We start from the raw sequence: 19,267 nt of genomic DNA on the forward strand, positions 1-19,267 counted from the left end.
ATTTTGGGGCCCTGCCTTGCAGTAAATAATGGAGTATTGCCACCGCAAAACCAGCAAATACAATCTAACCCCAATCTAACAAATCTTCAATAAAGTTGTTGCATATAGGCTACAGGTGTTGCTGGAGTCTCGATCTTTGAACTTTTCCCTTTTCCACACTTTAAAAAGAGGGAGAAGTTGGACCAGTAATTTGGATAGACTCGATGGATAGACTCGTTTCATTTTTGCGGTCAAATTTCCAAGTCCAGGGAAGACAACGATCTGACACGGTTGGTTGACTTAACGCAGTGGTTCTCAAACTTTTTCGGTCATTCCCCACTTTGGACAAGGGGGAATTTTCAAGCCCCACTGCCCCCATCGCCCCAACACAATGCTAATGAAATGCGCAACAAGCTTAAAATGTTCCAATTTATTGAAGTAACAAATAGTATCTAAATACAAACTAACTATCTACATCAAATAACATAACAGAAAATTCAAAAATAAAGAAAATAAAAGTGCAGCTGTGTCATAACTTGCATGGAATTCAAAAATAGAAAAGAAATAAAAGTGCCACTTTGCAATCTGTTAAAAAAAGATTTAAATCCTGTTAAATCCATTTGGCAAGACAGGTCTATTTAAAATTTAAAATAGACATAACATAGGCTACTGTGTTAGGCTACACAGGCTACTGTGTTTGATATGGGATTAAAATGATGGGCAGTGTATGAGATATAAACTAATGATTATTTTTTTTTAATATTCCTTTGTTCCGATCAGAGCATGTGAGCGGAGAGCGCATTTCTGAATATTCCTCGGCTCGCTCATTCCGGCGCTCAGGGTCGCGCGCTCAACCCTGCTGGTTCGAAAATATGTGGAATAAGGGCTGCCTCCGACTAAAGTTTTTTTCTAGTCGATTAGTAGTTGTTTATTTAAGCCATTAGTGGACAAATCGCCCCTTTATATTGATTTAATAACTCAAAATAGGCTATACAGGATAATGAGTGTTATAAAGCCGCACTCAAGCGCACGAACCGGCAAAAGTAGCTAGGCTAATGATTATGAATGTGTAAAAAAGAGCAAGGAGACATTTAATTGTTTATTAATAAACTGGTGTTTTCTGCGTCGTTGCAAAGATTAAGTTGACGATGCGGACTCGCCATGAGCGAATAAAGATATAAAGGCATAAAAAGGAAAATTTCCTCCCGTTGGCGCGCCCCACCTGTCACGTCTCTATTCCCCACCAGTGGGGAATGCTTATATCTCCTAAATGCAAATTTTGTCATTGTTTTGTAACACAAACTTATTCATAACCTTAAGGCTAACATATTCATACTAAAAGCTAAAAAACGTATTTTGATTTCAGTAGGCCTTTAAGCTATCATGCCGCTCTTGTTGTTTGTTTACGCTCTTGTTTCCAGAAGTCAGTCGCAAGTTCTGCCTTCTCCATAACACTCTGAACCTGGCATTGGCATTGGCATTGGCATTAGAACCCAAAACCTCTGAAACACTTGACACACTTGACAAAAAGTCTACATGAAAACTCTCGGCACTAACAATAAATATTAGTAGATCTCACTAAATGACAAACTTAACCCAATGTACTATTGAAAATGTTTTCTGGACATCGTAATGTTATTTTTTTTTTGAAAATCTTTATTTTACACATATATTGTACATATATCTGATTTAGCATTGTATAGCAACCTCCTCCCCCCCACACCCCACACACCTGTCCCCCACCCACTTTTTAAAACAAAATTATGCCACTGGTTGGAGATGTCTGTTTGGTTGCTCGAGTTTTATTCCATTTTCCAACTGTACGTTAGTTAAGAATGAAATGGCTAGAATTTATTCACAAATCTACTATTGAATCCAACGTATCATCAGCGCGTGGATTCGCTTCCATGGTGCTGTCAAGTACGACTTGCAGTCTGTGAGGAAAACGAAACGCTATTGGCTATTTGAAAAGGGGGAGGAGTCATTCAATATGTCCCGCCTTAGCTTCCTGTTTCAGTGGAAATTACATCAACACATCATACAAAGCTGCGCGTTCCAAGGCACTTCAGTGAGCCTTTAATGCTTATTCCAGTATCCAAGGTTGCTGAAGTATGGCAAGCCAATTTAACATTTAACAGCTAGACTGGATATGTGTTACAGATATCTGTAATTCAGTTTTGCCTAGTCAAAAATAACATTTCAGATATCCGCAACTACATTCTTTACATTATTGAAAAAAGGGGCATGAAATTATAAGACTAGGTCTTCCTCATGCTCCTATTCAGTATTGAATGTTATTATTTTGTTGTTGATGTGATTAATATTGTGTCTGTAATAACATCATAACTGATTAAATAACTTGGAACTGAACTGAACTGAACTGAACATAAAATTCTTCCTATCCATAATTGTAATTTCAGATATCCACAAAGACATTCTTCCTAGGACAAATGACGTCACTTTTGCCATTCATTTGTATGGGGTTTATCATTACAGATATCTACAATTCAGTTGGAGATATCCACTATGTGAATTACGAATATCTGCAACTGAATTGTAGATATCTGTAATTCCAGTTTGAGATATCTACAATTTGATTCTGACTAGTCATAACTCCGGTTCAAGATATCTTTAATTCACCTCAATTCAAGATATCTACATGTTACTTTTCAGATATCTTAAAGGGGTGGTAAAGTATGATTTCACTTTTCTAACTTTAGTTAGTGTGAAATGTTGCTGTTTGAGCATAAACAACATTATCAAAGTTGCAACGCTCAAAGTTCAAAGCAAAGGAAGATATTTGCTTTTAAAGAAAATGTCTACAACAAACGGCTGGTAGGGACTACACGACATTCCTCCCGGGTTAGTCAGTGACATCACCAACCATAAAATGTACATAAACCCAGCCCCCGGGAACACAGAGTCCATGTTGAGAAGAGGAAAAGTTGTTGAATGAGAGTACATTTGTGAGTCAGCTCAAACTTTAGCATCCATCTTTTCACATGCAATAGAAAGTCACTCTGTGTGCATCTCACAACAGTTCCTATACAAGCGATTTATAGATTACCATGACAGAATATCCTAATTGAAGATAGTTGACTTCACATCAGCAACATAAATTCATCAACTAACCATTCAGAGACGTCATGTTGCATTCTACATGTTGTCACTTCTTCTTGAGTCTCTCCATCTTTGACTGACTCCGTTTTCACATTAAAGGGAGAACAGTTTCTGTCATTTTAGTGTGTCTGCGTGAGGAAATCACAGCTGCTAACACACACGAGCTCTTGAAACCCCGCCCTCTGCAGCAGCTCATTTGCATTTAAAGGGCCAGGCACAAAACTGAAAATGAATTTCGATTAGAGATATCTGAAATTTGAGATATCTGTAACTTTCATTCTGCCTATTCAAAATGTAATTACATATATCTTGAATTAGAGTTTTGACTAGGCGAAATGACGTTGCAGATATCTGTATGCAAATTAGGCCCCGCATCCCACTTTGGGCTGGAGCAGAGTGAGTCGTTGTTCAAATCATCAAATCACATAGCACCTGTTAACTGTTAACTTGTAATTAGCACTGATTAGCACCATGTCGGAGCAGCCAGAGGGCGAAGGAGTTTACAGGCTATTATGGCTTTTTACTGTAAAAAAAAAAAGACTAATCTGAACTAAGAACTTTTATTTTCTCATCTAAGGAAGTTAATGTTATTGCACTTCCATGGAAAGAATAGCATGCGTGTAAGCATCTTTATTAAAGTGAATTAGTGTGAATCTCTCTCATAAATCTTACGTCAACAATAACCTACGGTAATTTTAAACATGATCATAAACATAGAAATGCATGGCAAACATTGCATGTTGGCAATATTTTTGAGAGACCCAGGCTAATGCAAATGAATACAATTTGTGTCATGCTGGAAACATCGAAACATTTTCTGGTGGTTTTTTCGATTATAGCCACTGCCATGACTGCTTCTTTCTTCTTCCATTCATAGAAATAAGAAAATGAACCCACTTCTTCTTTGATTATGGGGAATCAAATTGAGGGGAAATTACGTAAAATAGAGCAACGTCATGCACAATAATTTGCACTAGTATTTAAATATATTTAAATACTAGTATAATATTTATATTTATAATATATAATCTTTATTTTTATATTTTTCTAATATTTAAAATGTTTTCCATTTTGAGTGTATAGTCTTTAGAAATAAAAGTTTATTGATTTTTGAAAAGGTGTACCTGCATTATCATTATTTTAGATGTAAATGGTCTCAGAACGACAATATTATCGTTTATCGCAATAATTTCTTGGACAATTTATCGTCCAGCAAAATTTGTTATCGTGACAGGCCTAGTTTGAGATATCTTTAACTTTCATTATACCTAGTCAGAACTGAATTACAGATATCTGCAATTGTCATTTAAGATGTGTGATGAGTTGAATGTCGTTTTCAATGACGCCATTGCAGATATCTGTCGTTTCGACTAGTCGCAATTACGTTACAGATATCTTGAATGACAATTCCAACTATCCAAAATGTAATTACGACTAGTCAGAAAGACGTTGTTGATATCTACAATGTTAATTCCCGATAGTCAAACTTAGCTTTTAAATGTTAAAAGGGCTTGCCATAGCTGAGCTCTGCTATCGTTCGCCAGCATTTATCTTTGGTAGTCACTTGAGGAAACATTATAAAGAAAGGAGTATTGTTTCCATAGCTCCATGAACCTTTACTTCAATGCATAACTCCACCTTGCAGCACCAATACCATCGTCTCTCTCTCATTTTGTCAAGTTTGAAAACTGTGTATGGAAAAGCTTCTGCGCTATTGGTCAACTTCACAGAGGTGACGGAACTAGTCCTTAAAATTAAACATGCTAGTCCTTCTGTTGTGATGTCGTGAAGCTTCGCAGATGCGGTGTCGGTTGTCGTCCACTATGACACACTATGTGAGATGAAACGATATGTCGATTTTTGCGCCCCGACGCCAATTGTCATTTACGATTCACCACAACACCCTACGTCAAACGGATTGTGCAAAAATCAGGCTGATATCATGTAGTCTGAAGCCGGCATAAATTGCTTTCATCCAGTAAGTGTTCATCTTGAAATATTACTAACAATATAAAAGTTATTCAAAGCAAAAAGACACATGTACCACAACCTGAAGTGGAGATTATTAGAATTTTACTAAAGCTTTTTACTTGCTATACAGTATGAACTAACGGTCAGATGACAGAAGGCATGTAGCAGATTGTGTACAACAGGTTACTCAGCAAAGTTTTGATCCTGTTGATAATTTAGAGACGTTAAAAATTTGATTATCAAATAAATAGATTTATATGGGGTTAAAAAAGTTATGTTATAAACAACTGGGTATGAATACAGATTTTCAGATTTGTTTAAAATCTGATTCAGTTCTGATTCCTTTGAGTATATTTCAGTAACAATGTCCATTTTGCTTACATCAAATAATTATCTCGATTAATGCTGTAAATGTCTTGTCTTTTTGAACTATTCATATAAAAGTCTACAGCGGCAGTAGTGTGATTTACAGTCTTTACATGTTTTGAGTCTTAGTTTTTTCTAGAAGCTTCTTGTATTTGATGGTTTCTGGTCTTGGCATCCATTGATTCATAAACCATGTTTTTTTTTTTGTTTTTTTTTTGTCATTGGAAATAAACCTTTATTTAATGTAATCTGGGTCATATTTACTTTTATCCTTTCATGTCATGGTCATGCAACTTCTCCATGCAGGAAATTGCATAAAAGTTACATTTTATTATTTGCCTTTAATATTGTTTTTCCCTGATCCCATCAAAACAGACATGTGATCCCTTTTTGGGTCATGACCCACTCATTAAATCCCACAGTGGAAGTCTAAACTGTCATCAGTGCTGTTTTTGTATGTGAAAGTAAGACATATTAAGTGTTGGTGCTCACTGTTTGTCTTGCGACTCACAGTGGGGTCTGTCTCAGAGCCATGTGATGTTTCCTGACCTCTCCTTTAATTAAAAGTATCTCCTTGCTTTTGACATCACAGAAGTCATCTTTAATAAACTCTGTCCTGAGTCTCTAAAAGGCAGGGCAGCACAGAATAGTCTCCTTTAAAAGGGTAACTAGAAGCATTCGAGGTGTAAAAAGCTACTATAGTAAACAGAGCTTACAGAAGATTAGCTGCTGTTTGATGCTGGGTGGAAGTGCGTCTGTGCCCTAGTTGCTCTGTTGAGTTTGTGTCTATCAAAGGAGCAACGGAGCCTCTTTTCTCCTCAGCAGATGAAGACGTGTGTTCTAATTGAGGCAGAAGTGGGCTAGATCTTTCGGAGTAAACTCAGAAAAGGAGGGAATAAGTCCTGCAGAGTTCTCTTATGTGATTTTTTTCAAACAGATCAAAATTAGATTTCTAAGCAGGATGAGGTCTTATTAAAGTTATTTAATGTGATGAGGAGTATAGTTGTTTGTAGCAAATTAGCTCAAGGGAAATTTGAGGGTTATACAAGGTTTTTAATTTATGATATTTGCTTCTGTTAAAGCCGTCAACCTTCATTATTTCGACTTATTTGGTCACACTTTTGATTAGGATCAAATTCTCACTATTAACTAACTATTAACTCCAAATTTTGCCTCAATAAACTCCAAATTACTGCTTATTAATAGTTAGTAAGGTAGTTGTTAAGTTTAGGTATTGGGTGGATTAAGGGATGTAATATGGCCATGCAGAATAAGGCATTGTGCTTTATAAACAGGCAATATCCTAGTAATATGCATGCTAATAAGCAACTAGTTAATAGTGAGAATTGGACCCTAAACTAAAGTGTTACCACTTATTTTTTTCATAATAATCATGTTTAACAGCTAAAATTGCGGTGAAAATCTACACAACCCATGATGCTATGCAGAAAATAACACCAATCAGAGATTCGAAACATGCCAAAAGATCTTGTTAGCTCCGCAAATGTAATCGAGTTTGTCTCCCTATATGCTCTCAAAATACTTAAATATCTGAATGTAGTATATATGCATATTTTGCAATAAATTTAAAACATATTGTTTTTATATATTATTAACTTTTTTATATTGCTCCATCATTTTTAATTTGGTTATGCTGTTCGCAATGCTTCATGGGATTGTAGTTCTTTCTATCACTAAAGCTGTTAAGTACTCTGTCTTGTACCTTTGTATTTTTGTCCGATTTTCGAATTACTTTTTGCTTCAAATCAAAGTTTGTAATGTTATGATTAGGGTTGGGAACCGAGAACCGGTTCTTACGCAGAACCGGTAGTGTTTTTTCAAAAATACCGGAACCGTGCGAAATTCCTGAGTTTCGGTTCCGAAAACGGTTCTGATGCGATGTGTGGACGAAGTGCGGGGAGCTTATCCTTTAATAGCGACGTCTCACCACATGAATATTAAAATTGTAATGAATGCACTGTCCCTCGCGCTATTCGTATAACAAGTTACATTTTTTTTTTTTGCGTCAGATATCAACACAGAGAGAGAGAATAAAGACAGTAGAGCTGCACCATTAATCTTTAAACGATCTCGATTCAAACACCCACGCGATCTTATTCCTAACTAACAAAAACTTCACACCGGGACATTCAAATCTGTTTGCGCTGTCGCTGACCCAGAGAGAGCAGTTCTACATGAAACAGCTAGCTTTACTTTCAGTCTTTTCAACAACACAGTATCGATATTTCTGTGTTAAAAATATTTAAATGATCACAGAAGTACTGAGATAAAAGTTTATAGTTCGAGAATAAACACTGATGTCTACTGTAGCAACCAAAACAGTTAATCACCTTTTGAAAGTCGCTTCAAATAACGAAAATTTGCTTCAGAATTTACAAAATCTATATAATGAGCGATTACATCATGAATGCCTTTTTTCAAAACGTGTTTTTGTCTTATCCTGAATCACTACGGTAAGGCTGTAATAAGCGTTTAGACTCGGACTACTTTACACTGGTCGGTTCGGCACTGCTGCGGAGTAGCCCAGTGCCTGCGTGACTCACCCGCGTCATAGACATAAACATAGAGAAGTAGCTCTTAGTAGAGAAGTAGAGAAACATAGAGAAGTAGCTGTTCTTCCGCAAGACGCATGCATTTCTGTTTATTAACTGCTAGAGCACTTTAATCCAGTAAGGAAACAAGTGAAGTTTTTATGAATCAATCATTCAAACCGATTTTAAAAATATTATGTTTCACCTGTCTGGATCTTACATGTGTGTTCAAGCATATTCTACCCCTTCTGAGAGGGTATTCCACTGCTGGAGATACAATAAGGTATAGGAGAGGTCCCAAATTATCCTTGAGAATGCAACATTTTTTATTTTCCTTCAGAAAAGATTATTGCTAAATAATATGTTGCATTTGTTGACATTGCCAGTCTGTTAAACTCATTTGACAAGTATCAGAAATAAAACACAAAAAGGATTGTGTATTTTCCCCGTACTACTATTTGTATTAGTTGTTTTAAAAAATTTTATTGAATGGGAACCGGAACTGGAACCGGAATCGTTTGGCGGAACCGGAATCGGAACCGGAACCGAAAAATTTCTTACGATTCCCAACCCTAGTTATGATTCACCTTGTAACTGGTTGGCTTGTTTCATTGCTTATGACACTTTAAAGCAACACCAAGTAACTGTTCCTCTGCGGTCGCCCTACAGGTTGGAAGCGGAATTGTCAATTACCGCTGTCGTAAATAATTTAGCCTACCGCAGCCTACTGTCGCACGCACGCTCGTTTTTTATCCAGCACCGGCTTTGGAATGAACGATGTCCACAGACAAGGTAGAGTATGTTGCATGATTTCATGAAAGTATGATGTATTGCGACATCAGAAACGAAGAAAAACAAAATAATGACTATTGTAACGCTTGACGTAAAGCAAGTCAAATTTGTAGTTTTCTTATGTCTCATTAGAACTAAAGAAACGCGACCCGATCTGGCAATCTTACATAGCGTGGTTATAGCAGATATAGGGCCGCAAAGCGAATCCAGAAGTGCCTTTCACCCTGTTACGACTTAATGAACCACTGAAACGATTTTGGAAACATTATTTTAAGGAAAAAAATCTTACTTAGTGTTGCTTTAACAGAGACTTTTTTTGGGGGGGGGGGGGGGGGGGGGAATTAACAGAGAAAATACAGTTTTGTTTTTTGGTTGGTTTTTAAGAACTGTTCACTGAAAGGTTCTTCAGGAACCCAAATTGTTCTTCTATTACATCACCCCGCCATCATTTTTTGGAATCTGTATTTTAAGACTGTATGCCAACCTGATGCTTTTGGATTCCTATAATGGTTTTATGTAAAAAGGGTCATCATTATTTATTGTATAATTATTTTGTTCTTGAAGTTTACTTACATTGTTAAGGAAGGTTTTTAGTTTGAGTTCTAGTTTAATTTAGTTTATCATGCCCATTTCCAGCCTCTCTATGACTTTTAGATATAAATAGACTTTTTTTTTCTATGGCTTTAATACTCATATAAATGCCCTATTTGGATGTGAAATGATTAACAGAGCTTACACACGGTTTTTCCCCAACTGTTTTTGCTATAGTTTCAGTAGATGGTCTTGTGGATAGATCGATCCATCCATCCATCCATCCATCCATCCAATGTTTTTATTTTATCTAATTTTATGTTTAAAAGAACAAAGGGTAATTTGGCTTTTCATGACATGATCTCTTTAACCCTTTATAGGGCACTCATTGAAATACTTGGAAATTCAAAATTTCAACCATAGAGTGTTATTGGAGGATATTATAAGACTTCTAAACATTTGTGAGTTTTAAAAAATATATATATTTTTAGGTTGGAAATCAAGGGCAATGAAGTTACCATATATGGTTCCTCGCCAATCTAGGGTAATTTTTTTTCCCTTAAAAAGTGTATATATAAAAATATAATAAAAACACATAAACTTGTTACAAACATCAACATATTTATTTAGGAACATTTTAAATTATTATTAGGAACATTTTAAATTAAATTACACCTCTTGGCAGAGGGGCCTATATCACTCTGGCCTGGAGTGTCTAGGTTGTGGGTGGGTGGGAGGAAGTCAGGGTCTGCCACATCATCATCTTCCTCCTCAGAGCCCTCATCATCACTGATGCTGGGGTGAGCTGGCACAACTGTCTCCCTCTTGCCGTAAAAGATTCGCGTAGATAGCTGCAAAGAACAGAGAGTACATTTTTGAGTCAATATCAAGCCCAGTTTGAGTTATTTGTTGAGTAACAGTGAAGACAACAACACCTATCTCAACATTTTGCACAACTATTCAACCATAGAATGTGTGAGTTTCATCAACTTACCATTTTTTGTTTTGAAGTTATTAGCGCTGATGTGGGAGTAGGTAGTAGCGCATAACCTCACTTTTCAATATCCGGAACGACACTGAAGTTTGAAATGCTCCGCGCAACTTCTGATTGGTCAGATGCCATGGTGTGACTATTAGTGACGTAGCCTGATCTTCGCTGATTGGCTAGGAGAAATATATGCGCTCATACGACAACGCAAACAGGCAGGGGAGAGTTAGTTTGAATGCGCGATTAAGTTACCAAATATGGTTCCTCGCCCGATAAAGGAGGGATAGTTCACCCAAAAACTAAAATTACCCCATGATTTACTCACCCTCAAGCCATGGTGTATATGACTTTCTTCTTTCAGATGAATACAGATATATAAAAAAAAAAATGTCCTGGCTCTTCCAAGCTTCCAGGCACTGAATAGGAGACACGATTTTGAAGCCCAAAAAAGTGCATCCATCCATCATAAAAGTACTCCACATGGCTCCGGGGGGTTAATAAAGGCCTTCTGAAGTGAAGCAATACGTTTGTGTAAGAAAAATATCCATATTTAAAACTGCATAAACTAAAATAACTAGCTTCAGACAGACGGCCGTACACATCGATTTACGGCGAAAGAGTAACCCCTGACCTGACGGATAACGTATTGACGAACATGGAAGAGCAGAGGATAGAGCAAAACAAAACACCGGTCACAAATTAGAAGTCTAAAACGAGAATTTTGAAAAAGAAATGTCGAAGGATTTCGATATAAAAGAAGAGGAGCTTGAGTTTGTTGCCCAGGCCTATTTGTTTGAACCGTGAGAGGCGTCAAAGCTTACGCTACTCTACATCATACGCCATACATCGCATCAGGGGTTACTCTTTTGCCGTAAGTCGACTTAACTAACCCCCTGGAGTCGTATGGATTACTTTTATGGTGGATGGATGCACTTTTTTGGACTTCAAAATCAGGACTGTTATTCACTACCATTATAAAGCTTGGTAAGAGCTACGATATTTTTTTTAATATATATAACGTTTGTTTTTGCCTGAAAGAAGATAGTGATATACACCTGATGGCTTGAGGGTGAGTAAATCATGGGATATTTTTTTTATTATTTGGAAACTATCCCTTAATATTGTGTGCACTGTAGCATATCATTCCAACTGAGTGCAAACATTTAAATATATTAATTTCCTAGAAGCAATTTTCCAAAGCAACTTACAGTGCATTCAGTGTATACATTTTTTCAGTATGTTTGTTCCCCAAGCAGGCAGTGCAGTGAAGCCTTATGAGCCATGTGGTTTACTGAAATGGACCAGCGGGATACATAATTTCACTGTGTCTACCCAAATGGCTGTAATAGAATCTACATCTTCTGCAACTTGTCTGGTTTTCCAGTAATGTTGACAACATTTACCTTTATTTGGGTAACAGATAATGAGGTTGTATCCTGATGGGTTTTATCATGATAGATTACCACACGGTTACATTCTGAACTCAAAATTCTTTACTGAACTTTACTATAATTTTAGGTCACTGACTGAATTGAATCACTATTCTGAGTTAAAATCGCGTCATTCTGACCGACAAAAATAGCTCTTGAATCGAATTGAAAGCCAGTGAATTGAATCAATTCCCTGCTGACTCACTCACTCATTCATGAATGCCTTTTATTATTATCATTATACACACGTACAACGAAATTAGAATTTCTTCATATTCACACCCTTAGTTGATCAGGATAAAAGCCTGAGGTGATCAATAATTAATGGGAAGAAAATCTCCTGCTTCTCACCTGCCAACTGGTGCTTAGTTGCGTAAGAAGAGTTAGGCGACATACGGTAAAGGGGGAACAGTATCTGCTGTGTGTGTATCCTCTGGCATCTCTTGCCCTCATGACTCAGAGTGTAAGGTGATTCGTCTCAGACACTTAAAGCTAATTGATGTGTGGATGACATCGTTGATGTATGTGTGGGAGACTGCTGTATCATGGTCAGTAAAATAATGGCTGCTACTGTACCGAGGCTCAAAATTGCTCTTTTTCAATTCTTGAGTCTGACTTTGAATTAAATTGGCATCCACATAGAATGCTGAACTGGAATGACAGGAAGAGACATTTACTGAATTCTAATTCAAAGAAACTGAATGTAGTCACAGAGAGATTTCATTAGTTCAGCAGGTTTTTTGACAAAGTAATTTGGTATTTAGAATGTGCATTACGTCTGCATTGTACTTTCAGTTCAGTACTGTGAAATAATTTAAATACGACCATGAAAACATAGCTATTTTAATTTTGTCATAAAGCACAGCTAAATGTTGGCCACGCTGCACTTGAGCGATATCCACAAATGGTTGACCAGATTTTTTTGATCAGATTCATTTTAATTCTCAAATTTTGGAATTGGGTTTGTATTTAAAAGGCATTCCCTGTTCAGTCATGCAATGTGCACAGCCCTGTACTGTACATTAGTCTCTGTTTTCCTTTCTCTGGCTGTCTTTCTTCTCACATGTATCTTTCCCTTTCTTCTCTTCTTTTCTCTTCTCACTGCTGCTGACACTAACGCCCCTCAGACTGGCACTATGAGGGTAAGACTCCTTTCTTTCCTCTATCACATCATGAAGCCAATTTGACAGGCTTCTCTCTTTTCTTTCTTTGACATTCACAAAATCATTTAACACTAGTGTTGGCTGTTCATAATCTAGATGTAATCTCATGTGAGTGAGTTTTGAGAGTGATGTGTTGTGATAAAGGTAATGGCAGATTTGAGTCTGACTCTATATCTGTCTCTTTCTGTTTCTGGCAGAGTGTAAGTTGTCACGGTCGGGTCCACCTGCCACTATTGTCACCATTGATGAGGAAAGTCCAAATGGTAAGTATCTGTGCTTACTTATCTCCTCATGATAAAGCTGAAGCATGCTGCTTTCTGTGAGTGGTCTGGTCTGCTATTGATCACATTTTGGCATGCGTTTTATTATGAAGTTAATTTGATTTTCTGTGGTGTGATTCAGGATTTCTCAGCTGGGGGTTCATAAAGCCCTAGAGGTTCATGGAGATTGTGATATAAATGTCAAAATATTTTTTATATTACTCCTTGTTGGCAGAGGCTATTTACATTAACTGCGATGTCCGTGCAGTTGCCAGAGGCACATTCGCCTGACACCGAAGTGAAGCGAATAGCGCTGACTTGGGCGGACGCCGGCTGAACTGAATCGTAAGCCGAGTTTTGTGGCACGGAGGAGCCAGCTGGACCGGTTGGGAGCATTTTAAGCTTCTACGAACCGAGCTAGGGTGACCAGGGGTACCACAGACGTACCCGGGGTGGGGTAGCAAGGTAGATGACAGGGACCCGGCTCGGAAGGCCCGAAGGCGGCCCGGAACGGGGTCTGAGTGTACGGTGCAACACTTACCTGTCTCCACGTGACGGCAGGGGGTGCGTGAGAAGGCGTGACCAGGTCCTCGAATGCACCCAAGTGCCAGCTGGCGATACAAGAGGGCTGAGGGGTGCAAGGCTTTACAGGGTCGCACACTGCCAGTCTGGCCCTCTTGGGACCCAGGAACAGAGGAAATTGCTCTTTCTTTGAAAATGTGGGTGCCGCTGGCTCCGCTTTTTTGGGAGCCAGCGGTGGAAAAGAAACACAAAAAAACAAAGAACTTTCAGGCCTTAGAGGGGAGACGAGGATCCCCCTTCCACGAGGTAGCGGTCGCCGGACACAGTTGCATCGCAACAGACCGCTCCACTGGAGGGATAGCCTCATAACCCTTCGCTGCTCCCCCATCAAGGGTAGTGAGGGGGGAGGAGCTACTTAGGCGGTTTCTGGCAGAGAAAGGTGCCGTCCATGCCCTCGTAAGCTCCTCATGCACTTCAGGGAAGAATGGTACTGGGGCGGCGGGATCTCAACACTGAGATGGTCATATCCCCGCAGTGGGAACATGAGTCATCCACAAGAGCTGCTTCAGCGTGCTGTAAGCCCAAACACGTGATGCAGCAATTGTGACCGTCAGAGAGGGACAGAGAAACGCACCCAGAAACGCACAGATGGAATGGCATCTTGAAAAAGATGCAAAAGCACCCGTGTTGCTCTTTCAGGAAATGGGACCCGTCACCAGTGCCGGAGCACACAGGGGAATGACAGCGGCAACACAGTAACAGTGAACTGAAACAGTGAAGCACTAATTTCTTCGCCCTCTAACAACCGTCAACAAACACAAACACAGAAATTTGATGCTGTTAAAACAGCCGTTGAGAGCTCAGAAGCTCGCGATCACCGCTGCACTCGCGCTGTAGAAACACCAGCACTGGGAGAGTCTTCCAGAAGAACACCGACACACTCGCTCGTTGTATAGAACAACACTCTTCAGAGACATGGACACCGATCGGCTCCGAAGCGAAAGACAACTGGTGCGTGCATCCATTTCCGTATTTATACCCGTGATGCGGGGGCGGGGAGGAGCTTGTGATGCAATTCTCGCACGCCAATGTGCATTGGCTCATTTTAACAATACTCGAAAATGACAGGCTCCCTAAGTGTGATCCCAATCAGTTGACACGTCGACTACGTCGAACGTGAGCGACTGAAAGGGAACTATTTGCACTAAGTATAAATCAAACAACTATTTATACACTGCCTACTTTTTTGTCTTTTATGGTTAACAAGGCTGCATTTATTTGACCAAAAATACAGTAAAAACAGTAATATTGTGAAATATGTTTTACAAAATAATGATTTAATAATATATTTTAATTTTTACAAATTGAAACGACTGTTTTCTATTTGAATATATTTTAAAATATAATTTATTCCAGTGATGGCAAAGCTGAGAACAGCATTTATGTGAAATCTAAAATAGTTGTCTTTACTGTCACTTTTGATCAATTAATACATCCTTCCTGAATAACAAAAAATTTGTATTTTGGTAGTGTATAGATTTTACTATGTAAAATGACACTGATAGTACATAGACAAAACATAGTTTTGGACATGAATAATACCTCAAATCCTGTGGCATATTGCAGAGAGATGAGCTGTTACTTTTCAAATGGATTTTCATCAGACAAATGGTAAACCAAAAGGGAAAATAAAATTACTTCCACAGTCCCAAACCCTTCACTAGTGATTATCCTGAGCTGTGATTTCAAAAACAGCAGACAGGTAACATTATAAGTCCATTTCATGCTTTCCAAAAAAAAAAAAATAATTCAAGTGTGTTCAAGTGTGAAATAATTCAAAATTATTTGCTGCTTGTAAAAGAACAATAGAGAAAGATGCTTTTTGCCCCATAAAAGTGTAGTTATGACATCTACCAGCAGGGGCTGCGTGTGTCAACCTGCCAAACCTTGTGTTCAATTGATAAAAAGATTGGTAACTTCTGGTATAATTGATCTACTGTGACTTAAAAGTGAATTTTCCGATGTTCAGTCTCAAACTTCCCAGACGTCATGCTGTTATCTGAAGCTCAATAGGCAGTTACCTGTTGGTTTCCAGGCTGAAATGGTGCGTGTTAGTGTGCTCTCGCTGGATCCACAGATGGTGTTTTTGTGTCGGAGGCACGCTGGGGCCGTTTATCACATACTGTATCTGCGTGCAGGTGATGCTACACCTCGTCATGCGTTTATAAAGGAGCCACTCGCCACTGTAGTGCTCAACAGAGCGTTTGACAACACTGTCTGTTTGCTGATGCGACAGGTGCTGGCTGCTACATGCGAATTTACTCTCTGTTTCCTCCTTCCATCCTTTTTTCTTTTCATTCCCCTTCTCTCCCCCTCCCTCCCCCCTGCCCATTCTGTGGGTCAAAGAGTTTGTTCAGCATCCGTGTGTTGGCTCAGGAAAGTGCATCGAGGCAGAGGCCTGCTGGGAAATGTAGTTGCAGTAAAAGTGAGCAGTTAAATGGATATTTTGCTCGGTCTGCTTGCTTATGTGTTTAAATAATTAGTCTGTTTTTAGTTTCTCGCTCTAGCGGACTGAGATGAGACAAAACAGCCAAAGGGATCCTCTGGGTCACTTAAGCAAAACAGGAACAAGTGTTATGTTGTGGCAGTGATACAAAAAGCAAAAGAGACAGACAAATTTACCTGCATATTATGCAGGTGATATTAATTCTGTTTCAGTGAATATTTTATTGCAAGCCTCTTCCTGTTTGACAAAAAAAAACTAAAAAAAAACTAAATGTTTGCATAATTTCTGATGTCCGGCAGTGTTTCATTATGCATCAATACTCAACAGTAAGAATTCAGTTCAGTTTTTCTTGTCCTGCCAATGTTTTCAATGGTTCCAACATGTTTTGTAAGTAATTAAATGAAATGTTTATTTATTTGATTTTAAAATAATTGTTTAATAATAATAGTATTATTTATTATAATAAATATATAGTATTTACACTGTATATAGTAGGCCTATGTATTATATATATATATATATTTCACAAGTATACTATACCATTCAAAAGATTGAGGAAGTAACTTTTTCTTTCTTCTTTCAATCAGCAAGAAGACTTGGCAAAAAAATCTGCAAAAATATTAAGCTGAACAACTGCTGCATTAGAATAAGAAATGTTTCTTGAGTACGTAATTAGCATGTCATGAATAAGTTAAATTTGAAACTATATTAAAATAAAATAAAATAGTTATTTATATTTTTAATAATATTTTATAATATTGCAGATTTTACTGTCAAATGTAGTTCTGTTTTGGTTTTGTTGTTCTGTTCCTGTTTTTCCTGTGTTCTCTTTGCTATTTTGTTTCCATGGTAAATAATTTAGTTTGCACGTGTTCCTAAGTTACGTTAATCATCACCCGTCTATATATATATATATATATATTAGGGCCGGGACTTTAACGCGTTAATTAAGATTAATTAATTACACACTTTAACGCGTTAATTAATTACACAAAAAAATATTTTTAATCGCACTTATTTTTGCACCGCGGAACGTTTCTCACTGGATGAGTTTCGGCGGACCGATTATACTGGCGCACCAACTAGCGTTCATGACGAAAAAGCTGACGAGATCACTTTGGTTGGCCGGTGGATGGGAAATTTTGTTACAAAAAACGAACGGATGGAAGCGTCGATAAGAGCATGGTTGTGTGCAAGCTATGCAACAAGGAATTCGCTATTGCTATTAGTGTAGTGTAGCAATATGCTATTGCTACACTTAATGGCAAAAATTGCACTGGTCTTCTGGACTTGGTTGAACAAAAATAAACACTATTTTGTTGCTTAAGCTTATGTATGCAGTCATTATTCAATGGTATACTAAAAATCCATGTGAAAAAAATTACTTCTCACTGTTCTCAGGTCAAATATTTATGCGATTAAAATGCGATTAATTTCGATTAATTAATTACAAAGCCTCTAATTAATTAGATTAATTTTTTTAATCGAGTCCCGGCCCTAATATATATATATATATATATATATATATATATTTATAAGTCCTGAGTTCTCTCTAGTTCTTTGTCCTGTATCGTCAATGTGTGTTTGGTTGTTTTCTCTTGAGATTCCCTTCGGATATATCCTTAAAGACGGTTTATTCCTCTGAATCTTATACGTCGTGCGATCTATATAGTGAGACCATAACAGAATACAGGACCCTCATATTGAGTATATTTAAAAGTTTAAAACATGGACTCACCAGCTGTGCATCTCCTCCTCCTTCCCGGACAAAGACCACTACTGGAGTATTTGGGCTGATTGCTCCAGCTTGGATGAATTTCCTGTACAGACAACGACCCAGAGAACAGCCAGCCACCATCCCGCTGCACAGACACAATGCCAGAGCCCACCGCAGACAGAGGAATTGAGCCTGCCGCGATTAATGAACTGGATCTACCGACCTACCAAAAGGACTGAGCCAAACACCGCCCCGGAGCCTGAGCCTCGACAAACGTCTGACAAGGTGTATTAGCCGGGAACACCGTGCGTCGCCATGGGGATACTCGTCGAGTACGAGGGAATGGAGGAAAACCCCACCCACATTCCCACCACCGAGGGTGAGCTGATATTAAATTTGGCTAGATGTTTTGAGAATTCGATTGTGGAAATTTCCAGATGTCTCCTATCCTTGCTTGTCCCACCCAGCATGAAATCTCAGTGCCCCCGCTGGTTCCACCCAGCTCAGAGTCTCATGTGTTCCTAGATTTCCCTCCCAACCTCCCTCTCCCGCCTCCTCATTCAAAATCAGCCAGTTCCTCAGCCCCGTCTCTGCTAGTTCCCTTCAGAACCACGTCTTCTCTCTGTGTGGATCTGCCTTGGGTATTCCAGTCTCCAGCTCCACCCGGTCAAGGGGATTCCCTGGCTCCTCCTCCAGCCGCTGTTCCTGCCACTCCACCTTGGCCCGTCGCCCAGACTCCTCCGCCTTGGCTCCTCCCATCTTGGCTCCTCCAGGGATCATAGGCTTTACGGCTCCACCTGGCTCACTCGACCCCTCCGGCTCCACCTTGGTCGGACGTTACCTCCACCCTCCTTCCTGCTTCACCTCGGCCCTTAGTCGCTCCGGCTCCATCTTGGTCGGACGTTACCTCCACCCTCCTTCCTGCTTCACCTCGGCCCTTAGTCGCTCCGGCTCCATCTTGGTCGGACCTTACCTCCACCCTCCTTCCTGCTTCACCTCGGCCCTTAGTCGCTCCGGCTCCATCTTGGTCGGACGTTACCGCCGCCCTCCTTCCTGCTCCACCTCGGCCCTTAGTCGCTCTGGCTCCGGCTCCACCTCAGCCCTCCTGTACCCTAGTTCCACCATGGGGGTCGTCGCTCAACTCCGTCGCGGCCTACAGAGTACGGTGAGTACAAATCTCTGCCTTCGCCACGGACTTACGGGTCTTCATCTTCGCTTCGTCCCTTGACCTCTTCAGCTCCTACAGGCTCCGTCTTCCCTCCATCTCCTCCTTTATAAGTTGTATAAAGTGCTTGTTTTGATATGTTAAATTTAATCTGCAAATTTATAAAGATTTGATAATGTGTGGTGGAACAGAAGAAGCCACAGAG

General features: G+C 39.1%; 1 protein-coding gene across 1 annotated transcript in view; it reads left to right on the plus strand.

The window, feature by feature from the left end:
* Window positions 1-19,267, plus strand: part of pcdh15a (protocadherin-related 15a) — a 275,961-nt gene that overhangs the window by 49,659 nt on the left and 207,035 nt on the right. Inside the window, exons 3-4 of the mRNA XM_056272451.1 lie at window positions 12,857-12,871; window positions 13,090-13,155. Coding sequence (XP_056128426.1) covers window positions 12,857-12,871; window positions 13,090-13,155 — 81 coding nt within the window. The remainder of the gene's footprint in view (window positions 1-12,856; window positions 12,872-13,089; window positions 13,156-19,267) is intronic.

This window comes from Rhinichthys klamathensis, unplaced genomic scaffold, assembly GCF_029890125.1.
Source record: "Rhinichthys klamathensis goyatoka isolate OS25496 unplaced genomic scaffold, OSU_Roscu_1.1 h1tg000338l_1, whole genome shotgun sequence".
In the NCBI taxonomy this organism is placed as follows: domain Eukaryota; kingdom Metazoa; phylum Chordata; class Actinopteri; order Cypriniformes; family Leuciscidae; genus Rhinichthys; species Rhinichthys klamathensis.